At 32.7% G+C, this 12418-nt stretch overlaps 1 protein-coding gene across 2 annotated transcripts in view; it reads left to right on the forward strand.

Moving 5' to 3' along the window:
- The window catches only part of LOC135134087 (nephrin-like), a 494536-nt gene that overhangs the window by 375985 nt on the left and 106133 nt on the right, over positions 1-12418 (forward strand). For both annotated transcript variants that reach the window (XM_064062687.1, XM_064062688.1), the window contains exon 6: positions 6083-6175. In XM_064062687.1, coding sequence (XP_063918757.1) covers positions 6083-6175 — 93 coding nt within the window. The remainder of the gene's footprint in view (positions 1-6082; positions 6176-12418) is intronic.

The raw sequence follows: 12418 nt of genomic DNA on the forward strand, positions 1-12418 counted from the left end.
CTTTGAGAAGAAGATTGTCAATATATGGTCACAAAAAAAAACAAATTGTGTATAAATCGAATAAAGCATTATTTTAATACAATTATGGGCGTATTTAAACGTATAGCAGCAAAGAAGGGACAAGAAATAATTTTCAGGATTACCGAAATAATCAACCCAATAGAAATCCAAAACCATACCTCCAGGCATCCCATTAACATCATTCTGACTTAAAACATAACAATCTCCCACTTCATCGGAATTGTTTTTCTAAAAACACAGAAAAGCCAGAGTAAATATTTATAATTTGGTATGCTTTTTCGGCCGTTTAACAAACACGTTGTTTCAGATAACACCCTGTTTAGATACAAATTCAGATAATAGCCGGTTTCTTTAACTTCAGGCCTTTCTGGTACAACACACGTGGGAATTAAAAAAAGTCGCTTATATAAAACTAGACCCAGTGGAACACAAATTCGGTTGGTCAAGCAGTTCTCTGCTTGTTCGTGATTAACAATATATTAGCGAAAACTGAACTTTATGAAACATCAAATTTTAAGATCGAGCATTTTCACATAAACTTGCTTGCCATAAAATGAGAATTACCTGCAGTTGGCCACCGGACAATTTTGTTGTTGTTTTCATGTACAATGTACAAGCGCTTATCCAGTTAGCCACGTACTGAACTTTTTATGTTAAATGCCACAACCGCATCACAACCCATCAACGAAATTTATTAATTACTGTGTAATCGACAGTTATATGGAAAATTGGTGATAAACTTTAATTTAAAAATGATTTTTTAAACGTGTATTTTCAACAGATTTCAAATTTGTTTTTCGAAATTTTCAAAACTCCCAAACCCAAACATCCCGCCAAAATTTGTCTGTTAACAAACTTACAGTGTGATAAAACTGAATAATTGAATAGCCTTTTATACCCATAATTGTATTTTCACCTCTTCTTTAACTAATAATTTTCTAAAAACCTTCGGCTGAAAACTGTTGTTAGCAACACTACTAGCTTTTGAAATTTTTGAACGATAAAAAAATTATATTTCTAACTAATCTCAGAACCTTGACGAATTTATTTTTACTCTATATGCAGGTTGCAGGTATAACTGCACTTTTCTATGTCCACAAAAAAACTGCCGCATATTATACTCTTTACCTTGTCTTCGCAAACTATTTGGGCAATCACAAAAGCGCAAACGTTGACTAGAAACCCTGTGTGCCGCTTGCCTCACGCGAACTTGAGCCGTTTTATTTCAATGAACATTAAATTCTATCTCTTTCGAATTTACAACGATGACTTATTAAAATTAATTACGCCACACTCTATCAATAATTTCAACCAACAAAGAATTTACATAATGTTAAATTAAATCACACTTGATTAAACGGAGAATTTACATGAAATTAAATTATGCGGAAATTCCAGCTACTGAGTAAATCAAAATGCATTCGCAGATTTCCTCGTGAACCGAATTCCCACATTAGATACAAAAAAACATATTTAATACGATCAAAATCACAATAAGCTGGTCCCGGAAACGCTGCACTTTAGAGCGACCCTGTCGAGAATAAATGTTAAAATTCAAGCCGCAAAAATATTATTAAACCTGTAAAAAAACATTAAAGCCCTCCCGTTTTTTCGAATCCACGAGATTATTATATTATATTTTGATATTTTCAAAACGGTTCAACCTTTAAGATCAGTTTAAATACCATAAATTAACTATTATAAATCATTAATGATAATAATACTAAAGTAAAATAAGAAGTGACCGCCGAAAGCACATAGTGGAGACACTTCCTCCCCACATTTCTATCTTAACAGAGGATCCCTACACATGGTTGCCTATAGCACTGACTGACATTCTTAATTTATTTTTCGGATTCAAATTATTCGAATGAAGTTTCGCGGAGCGGTTCTTTTTTCTCAGCGCGAAACTTTAATTCAAACCGGGACACTACAACTGATTAATTAAAAGATTACAAAACAATATATTGTGCAATGCTTATCTGTCACATTGCAAATATAAAAGTCAGTATTTTTATTTTAGCCAAAACATTGTTGATGTCGTCGCTAATTTTTTTTTTTTTAATTTATTCGTTAAAAAATAAACTGATTCCACATACAAATTCACCATATGAGAAAAAAAACGAAACAATTATCATAGCTTAAAAATCTCGTGTACCGTTAACCAGTATTATTATTATTTAATTAATTGTCGTCCTTTTGAATGAATGAAACAGGTTTGAATCAGATTGTCTTTTATTTAATGTTATCATTTAATTAGTTGAATGTTCTATGTATGTCTAGATTGTCTAGTTTATCGGTCTGTATTTTATTGATCACATATTTCGGAATTAGTTAGTTGTAGTATGTGTCAATTTAAAAATAGATCTATATAACCTGCCATGTGCGATACTGATTAAAGTATGTTTTAAATATTTATATTTATATACCTTAGTAAAGACACAATAAAAGTGAATGTTGACGTTAGTGAACGTATACACTCGTTACTCACATTATCTATCGGATTTTATGTTTATATGGTGCTTTTTTACTTCAACACCGTAAGCTGTAATAGATTCCATCCAAGGACGGCTGCGTTCATGTTTTCGCGACTTTTCATAACCGCTAGAGTACAAAAAAGTGGTCTCCCGTTTTTGTCTGTCTGTCGTGTGTTTTGATTTTGATTAGATCGATAATCTCCCAAACTACTCGACTGATTGTTGTCAAATTTTATGTTTTATGTTAGAACTATCGTGTAGATTATAAAACGTTAATCAAAATTTGTCTATCCTCACCAACAATGGAATGACGTCATCTCAAAAATTTACGATTATAAATGTTATTTAGATTTTATAGAATACTATAGAATAAAATACTCCTGCACTTGTGGTTTATGAAGCCTTGTTGGGTTTTTATCCTAGAGATCCAGGTTTTTGAAAAAAAACTGTGTAACAACATTTTACAATTGTTACTTATTTGAACGTTCTTAGTCGAATTCTCTCGAAGTTAAGCATGTACTGATTATATTTGAAGTTTTTATTAACGCCACTGACTTTTGCGTTATAAAGTTTTATTACAAAAAAAATCGCAAAACCAAATTTTATCATTTTTCACAGAACGGGGATTTGTTGAACTGTGTATTTCAGGGGCGAGGGAAGTTCAGTCAAAACATTCTTCGACCAATTTTTTGCTTCCTATTCCATCTAATTCCTTTACCCGTACCTGCTATAACTTTCCAATCTCGCAGTCTATTTGTCGAAAGTCTCTATATTTCTGCTCGCAGTGCCGCCTCGTTAATATTCCATTGTCGACTCGTCAACTTTATGTTATCACCATATTTCACAAGAATATTCTGAACCTCTACCAACTTAAATATCGATTCGAAATACGTAATGTCGTCACATTTGACCAATTTTACGAGATATGGGTTACAATTAATCCATAAAAAGGTAGTGTAAGAAGATAAAGGGAATTTTACGTTTCTAGAGAAGCTGCTGTCTCCTTCAGTTCAATTGTATGAAAAACTGAATTAAATTTTGTAGCTTTATTTATTTCTTTAGTTGAAAAAAAGTAGGTACAAAAAAATCTTATTGTAGCCAAAGGCACGTACTGAAAATTTACCCATTCCCAGACCTCCCACTTTTACATTATTGTGTCTAGATTAAATGGAATGAAAAAGTGTTACTCAGGATCAATGAGATTCAATCAGAAAGCCTTAGATTATTTCATTCGAACCAACTCTCTGTCAGAAGAAAAAACCTTTTTGCCTTTAGATTAAAAGAGAAAAACCTTCTATAATAATAATTCGGGCAAATGTAGGATTACCAATCACACGGTTCAGGCTTGAAAGCATATTCTAAGGTTGCCACACACACAAACTAGAAAAAAACATTTATCCACCACTGGCGATTCCTTATAGATTCGTCCCAGCAGTCCAATAACGAAAATTCAAAACCTGCCGTTTCTATGTTCATCCCGTTTTATTGTAGACAATTTAATATAATGTCTATCAAGGAACATCTGCGAAGATATGAAAGTGACTAAAATGTTAATGGATATGTGAGGAGACTTTTAAAAAATATGTTACCTTTTATGTCCTTTCGTTGATTTAGAGAGCTACGCTTTCCTTTGACCTCCCTTGTTACAAAAAAAAAAAAACTCCTAAACTCAGTGCTTTAAACGACAAAAACATTTTTGTGTTTGATATCACGAAATATTAAAAAAAATGTTTTTGTATCCCTCCTACACTGACCTGGACAAGCTTTAATCGATTTGTTCAAGAAATTTTCTAATTTCAGTGAGGGTAAATTTTGCTGTAGCTCTATCACGTTCCGTGATTGGCTAAAAATGCAGTTTTATAAATACATATTTGCAGCTTTTAATACGTTTCGGGCAAAAACTCATTTCCATGCCGTTTATTCTTGCAATTTATTGTGGGTTTTATCTTACACTGCACACATTATGCACGTAGCAAATACCCAATGGTCACGAGTCATGACATAACCCTCCATTTACCTCTTTGTAAAAGAATTAAAACGAGGAAACTCAGAACAGTTCTCCTACTGAGTTGTACACAAAGTTACTGCATAATAATGAGTGGATCTTGCTAAGATAAATATCAGGGTGCGTGTAAATATGCAATAAAAACTGCACCTTTATTGTGGCTATATTTTAAGGTTATCAAGAGTTAACCACAGCCATAAAATCGAAAGTAGTGAAGCGTTTCTCACGTGGAATATTTTAGGGGCAATAACAGCCACAAATTAGCCATCAAACGGGACCACTGAGTAGCCGAGTTTGCAGCAGAGAGAGTTTTTTTTTTTTAATTTTTTATTTTTTTATACACCTACATTAAAATTTTGATAAACTGTCAATTGACACAATTGTATAGATAAGTTCAATGAAATTGTCTTTACATAACGTGTTAAAGTATAAACTTAGACTTGATTAGACGATTTGGAACGAACGGGTAAAAACTGATTTAGAAAAGTGGCTCACGAATATTTTTACGTAACAACTTCATCCAAGTGCTAAACGACGGATCGTTTAAAAGAAAAAAATACACAAAAAGATCTGTATTCTCTTTCGCTTTTATAACATTACAATAAAATTCCATTTGTAACATCTTAGTATCGACTATTTTATTATGACTGTAAAAGCTCCAAATTGATTTTTCACTCACTTCCAATGGAACAACAGCCCCAAAACCATTATGATATGTATTTTTCAATTGAATTGAACGAACTGCGTGTTTGTCAATTCTCAGACAACGTAGTTTTGATTTTAATTTTTCGCTCCCATTTTGTTCATTCGTTCTTTTTTCCAGCTGTTTGCAACAGTTGGTTGTTTTGTTTAATTTTGTGTAACTGAACTGTTTTCTATTGTGTTTATGGGACATTTTAATTACATCGATACTGAAAAAAGATGTTGATGTTTTTGTGGTAACAGCGTAAGCAACTAGACTAGACACAAACAAAAAAAAGAAAAAAATGACCTAAAAATAGCAACGTCTTTATGAACAATTGTTTCTCCAGTTCAAGAAAATGTATTATTTACCTGAAAATTCCGGGAAGCATTTTTGCTTTAATTGAATGTACTTTGAAAATGCAACTTCATGTTGAGAAACCAAACCAGGTTTTCCCTTAAGGCGAAAATTTAAATTAATGCTTCACCTACTTTTCCGGCTTATTTTTACATTTTAATTGAAATATTTGTATCCATTTCTACAGACGACCACACAAATTTCAAGCAAAGGACCCAAACGGCGGAATTAATCTGAATGTTTTAACAATCTACAAATAGATAATTTCGTACCCAATTACCCAGCAATTTGAGCCGCGTTCACGAAATCTGGAGCTAAGAACCGCGCCTTTGTATTTTTACTCATGCTAATTAAGTCCGGGTTTCCGGTCGCTTGGATAATACCTCCGCACGATCCAAGTTGGTAATTTTTGTTTGAGAGGGTGTATCTGTTGCAAGTGGTATAAATTAGCGTCATCACTGAAGCACCCTCTTCTTCATTTGCATATCTGACGAAGCGAATCTGGGATTCGTTTTAATTGAGTTCCGGAACTGATTACAGGTGCATCGAGTCTGGTGGCTGAGGGACGGAAATCGTCTGCTGAGCAATTCGACGGCGGGAGTCATCGTCAGCAACCAAACCCTGGTCCTTCAGGTGAGTACTCTACTTCAAATAGAAGAAAATAAAGGCAGATTTTGTAAGATTAATTTCATGGTATTTGCAGACAGTGATGTGTCACAAAATTTCTGTTTTTCGAAAAATGGTTCACTTTCACTTGATTTTCTATCTGATGTCAATATAAGCGTCCTTTGGCCCTTCTCAATATTATTAAAAAAATAACGAATTCTTTTGAAAATACTGATAAAATTCAGAAGACTAGACTGAAACACTTGACATGAGATTAGTATAAACAACTTCAAAAGCACTTTTAAAAGTTCGGTAAAAAATTTGATAAATTAGATTTTTTCTCTTAGTCATTCGCGGTTTAATAGAAAATAGAAAGAGTCTAAAAAAATCACAGAAATTCTAAGGAACACAAGTACTAACTCAAAAACTCTAAGAATATGAAGAACTCAAATAATCCAAAAAATATTTTTTCAGAATCTGTCGGAATCATCCAAATTTTTCTTGGTATCTCGGATTATGTCAAATTTTGTCGGAATCTTCTCGGTTCTTTCGGATTCTTTCGGATCTTCTCAGAAATGGATCAGATTTTTACGTATTCTTTTGAATTATTTCCATATTTTCTCAATCTCAGATGTTTTCGAATTTTCTGGAATTATTTTCGAAATCTCTCAAATTCACTTGGATTTTTCGCAATTTGGCAGATTGTCTGGAAATTCCTCAGATTCTCTTGGAGTCTTTTGGATCCTCTAGAATTTTTTCATATATTCTCGGATTCTTTCGAATTCTCTAGGAGTCTTTCGAATTCCCTCACATTCTTTCGAATTCTCTTATACTTTTTCGTATTGTCAAAATCTCTTGAATTATCACAAAGTCTCTCGGATTCTTTTGAAGTTTTTCGGGCAGTTTTAGACCTTTTCAAATTTTTTGTGATTTTTTCAGATTCTCTTATATTCATTTGGATTCTTCCAGATTATCTCGGTTCTTCTGAATTCTGTCAGATTCTCCCAGATTTTTTCCTATCTTTTCGGAGTCTTTTTTGATCTCTCATATTTTTGCGGAGTCTTTTGGGTACTCTCAAATTTTTCGTGTTCTCTCGGTTTATGTCGTATTCGGATTCTTTCGGATCCTCTTGAAATTTAGTCGATTCTCCCATATTCTTTCGGATTTTATCGATTTCTCTTCATTTATTTTCGAATTCTTCCGGATTATCCCAGATCTTTTCAAATTTTCTGGAATTCTCTCGAATTCTTTTCCATCCCCTCGGATGTTGGTCAGATTCTCTTGTATTCATTTGGATTCTTCCCGATTCTCCCGGATTCTCTTGAATTCTCGCAGATTCTTCTATATTTTTCGGATTTTTTCTCATTCTCTCATATTTTTCGTGTTCTCTCAATTTTTTTTCATATTTTTTAATATTTTTTCGGATTTTTCCGAATTATCTGGGATCTTCCTAGACCACAGTCCTCTCGGAATTTTGTTGATTCTCCCATATTCTTTCGGATTATATCGATTGTTCTCGAATTATTTTCGAATTCTTCCGGATTATTCGCAAATTCTTTCGAATTCTCTGGGATTCTCTCGAATTTTTTCAGATTCTTTTCGATCCCCTCAGATGTTGATCGGATTCTCTTATATTCTTTTGGATTCTCCCAGATTCTTTCATATTTTCTCGGATATTTTCTCATTTTTTCATATTATTTCGGTTTTTCCGAATTTTCTAGGATTTTCTCATAATTTGGTCTGATTCTCTCGGTTTCTTCCGGTTCTTTTGGGAATTTGGTCGGATTCTCTCGGATTCCTTTGGATCATCTAAAGTCTTTTTAGGATTCTTTTGTATTCATCCAGATTCTCTTGAATTCTCTTAGATTCTATCAAATTTTTTCGTATTTTTCCGGATTTTTTCTTATATTCTTTTGGAATTTTCCAGATTCTCTTGTATTCTTTTGAATTTTCTAAGATTTTCTTAGATTTTTTTCGTGTTTCTTTGTATTTTCTCATATTTTTTCGGATTCTTTCGAATTTTGTAGGAATTTGGTCGATTCTCTCGTATTATTTCGGATTTTATCAATCTCTCTTGATTCTTCCGAATTATCTCGGATCTTTTCGAATTTTCTGGGTTTCTCTCGAACTCCTTTCTATTTCGTCGGATGTTGGTTCGATTTTTTTGTATTCTTTTGGATTGTTCCAGATTCTCCCGAATTCTGCAAATTCTCCTAGATTTTTTCGGATTCTTCCGAATTCTCTCGGATCTTCCCAGAACTCCGTTAGCACTCGATTGAGAATCGACTGCTAACGGATCTTTTGGATCCTGTCGGAATTTAGTCGATTGTCTCGCATTCTTTGGGACTCTATCGATTTCTCTTGATTTATTTTCGAATTCTTCCGGATTCTCGTGAATCCTTTCAGATTCTCTGGAATTCTCTCGAATTCTTTCAAATTCTTTTTGATCCCCTCAGATGTTGGTCGGATTCTCTTGTATTCTTTTGGATTCTTTGTAATTCTCTCGGATTCTCTTGAACTCTTTTAGATCCTCCCAGTTTCTTTCATATTTTGGGGGACATTTTCGAATTTTTTCATATTGTTTCGGATTTTTCCGGATTCTCTAGGGTTTTCTCATAATTTGGTCGGTCGGTTTTTTCCGGATCCTTTGGGAATTTGGTCGGTTTCTCTGGGATTTTTTCGTATTCTTTGGAATTCTCTTGAATTCTCGCAGAGCCTCTCGGATTCTTCCGGATATTTTCGTACATTTTTGGACCCTTTCAAATTTATTTATTTATTTTATTATTTTATTTGTTTATTTATTTATTTATTTTTTATTTATTTATTTATTTATTCTTAGTGATTTTTTCGGATTCCCTTATTTTCTTTTGAATTCTTCCAAATTCTCTCGGATTCTCTCGAATTGTATCAGATTGTCCTAGATTTGTTCGAATTTTTTCGTATTGTCTCACATTTTTTGGGACTCTTTTGGATTATCTTATTTTATTCGTATTTTCTTGGTTATTTCATAATCTTTGATATTTTTTCAGATTCTTCCAAATTCTCTCGGATCTTCCAAGAACCTAGACGAATTCTATCAGATCTTTCGGATCCTCTCGAAATTTAGTCTAGTCTCTCGTATTCTTTCGCATTCTATCGGATTTTCGATTTATTTTCGAATTCTTCCGGATCACCGCGAATCCTTTCAGATTCTCTAGAATTCTTTCAAATTCTTTTCGATCCCCTCAGATGTTGGTCGGATTCTCTTGTATCCTTCTGGATTATTTGTGATTCTCTCGGATTCTCTTGAATTCTCGTAGATCCTCGAAGTTTCTTTCATAGTTTCTGGGACATTTTCGAATTTTTTCATATTGTTTCAGATTTTTCCGGATTCTCTAGGATTTTCTCATAATTTGATCTGATTGTCTCGGTTTTTTCCGAATCTTTTGGGAATTTGGTCGGATTCTCTCGGATTTTTTCGTATTCTTTGGAATTCTCTTATATTCTCGCAGAGCCTCTCGGATTCATCCGGATTTTTTGGGACATTTTTGGACCCTTTCAAATTTATTTATTCATTTATTTTATTTATTTATTTGTTTGTTTATTTGTTTATTTATTTATTTATTTATTTGTTTGTTTATTTGTTTATTTATTTATTTATTTATTCTTGGTGATTTTTTCGGATTCTCTTATTTTCTTTTGGATTCTTCCAAATTCTCTCGGATTCTCTCGAATTCTATCAGATTGTCCTAGATTTGTTCGAATTTTTTCGTATTGTCTCACATTTTTTGGGACTCTTTTGGATTGTTTTATATTATTCGTATTTTCTTGGTTTTTTGATATTCTCTCATATTTTTTCGGATTCTTCCAAATTCTTTCGGATCTTCCCAGAACTTAGGCGAATTCTGTCAGATCTTTCGGATTCTATCGGTTTCTCGATTTATTTTCGAATTCTTCTGGATTACCGCGAATCCTCCCGGAAGCTCTGGGATTCTATCGAATTCCTTCCGATTCTTTTCAATCCCTTTAGATGTTCGTCAGAATACAAGAGAATTTTTTGGATTCTTCCTGATTCTCTCGGATTCTCTTGAATTCTCTTGGATTCTCCCACACTATTTCATACTTTCTGGGATTTTTTCGAATTTTTTCATATATTGGATTTGTCCGGATTCTTCAGGATTTTTTCTGGATCCTCTCCGTTTTTTTTTAGATTCTTTAGTATTCATTCAGATTTTCTCGGATTTTCTTGAATTCTCTTAGATTCTCTCAGATTTTTTCATGTTTTTCCAAATTTTTCTGATTTTTCCAGATTCTCTCAGCTTCTCTCGAATTTTCAGTCAATTTTCACTCATTCTAAAAATTCAGCCATTAAACAATTATCACCGAGAATACTACCTATTAATTCTGTATAAGCAAATAAAAAACTTTTTTTTTGAGATTTCACAGCTGGTTGACTAGATTTTCCGTCTAAAAGTTGTATTCTTATACATATTTGTGTTAACTTCTTTTTATTATTACTTGAAAACCGTAGCAAACGGGATAATAGAAAACATTATGTTCAATTTTATTTATTAAACACGAAGAAGCTATAATAGAAAGTAAAATTAAAAAAATATATTTTTTACTACTCAGCAACTTGTAATTCAAGCTAAAAACAATGTCGTTTACAGATTTTAATATCTCTATTCCTTCTCAAGTAATAAAGCCGCGCAATTTTGTCTGGAACACCACATAGACAGTGTATTAAAAAAAAAAAAACAGTGCTCCACTGGAGTTTTGAACCAGCGACCTTCGTGTTAGTAATCCTGGCTCTAGTCAACTAAGCCAGCCGTTCCCAACCGGTGGTTCGCGAATTCTCGATGTACGAGAAAAAAAAATTGTAATGGAATTTATAACTCTCAAACTTGACAAATATATAACATATTATAGAAACCATGCCAAAAAAGTTCTAATTTTGTTTGAATGTTCTAGTTCTTTTTGCAGCATTTTTTCAGAAAATGAAATTGAACTTCTGTCGTGTTTTTAAAAGGGGTAGATTCAAATTTTATCAAATTTATACACCATTTACGACGAAAAAATCTGAATTGACATTGGTGAGGATAATTAGTGCTTTACCATTTATACGATATTCCTAACATACATATAAAATTTCACAACAACCAGTCCGGTAGTTCCGGAGCTTATGAGTCTAATAAGAATCGACACAGACGACAGACGAGAGATAAATAAATGACAGACAGACGACAGACAGTTGATAGACAGACGAAACCGGGGCACCTATTTTTTCATACTCTAGAGAATCATGAAACATGGAGAAAACTTGAAAACCGAATGAACCCCATTATAATACTTCGACTTTATTCGTGTTTACTTCAATTACATGGATCTAAAAAAACGCTGAAACGAAGTATTTCTTACTTACTCAGCCTAATAATAAACTAATAATAACAGTACTATATTCAAAAAATTTTCTGGAAAAGAGGATAAACCTCTCTTGATTTGGCTTTAATCAAATGTGATAATAATCAAGGTAGATTCATAAGCCATATGTACAGGGGTAGATCACAAACAGAAAGAAACGACAGATCAGAGAAAATATGAAAGTAGCCAGTCGCCCGATGAACCCTATTACAATTGTTGCTTCGCATACGTTCGAAAAGTAAAAAATTGTAAATTGTATACTAATTTTTTGTTCTACATTGTACATTTATTAGGATGATCTGTGTTCCAAAATAAAATCATTAGTTATAACTAATCACAATGAACTAACATATTTTATGTTATGAAGCAGCAGGCAAAATTTTAGAGTTCTAAAGGAAAAATATAATTTCATTTGCAGAATAATGCTTGCATCAATAAATCAAAAAACTCATTATGTGTAAATTTAACATTTCACGTTAAATGATTAATTATACAAAATTTGTTATAATTATTAACATTATAATTATTTGCTTACAAGAATAATGTATGGAGTTTCATTGATAGCTGCCATTTTAGATTGAAATTCCTAGTAATAAAATATGTACATGAAACGCCTAAAATAGGCCTACAATATCTTTAGATAAATATTAGTAACTCTGTTCCTGAGTGTAAGAATTATAGCCTCATCACAATAAAAGATGTGCTAAATTTAACAGCTGCTGCATTTAGCAAATTTTCCTCAGAAAATGAAGACATAAACCTTCATCAGACTTTGTTTAGTCACGAGTACGTATAAAATAATGGGAAACATAAATAAGCAGCAAAAATTTATTGCGGTGAAAAAAATGTCTCGACAATCTCGCGAAATTA

This window comes from Zophobas morio, unplaced genomic scaffold (assembly GCF_036711695.1).
Source record: "Zophobas morio isolate AGI-343-1 ecotype UQ-CSIRO unplaced genomic scaffold, CSIRO_AGI_Zmor_V1 ptg000023l, whole genome shotgun sequence".
Taxonomy (NCBI): Eukaryota; Metazoa; Arthropoda; class Insecta; order Coleoptera; family Tenebrionidae; genus Zophobas; species Zophobas morio.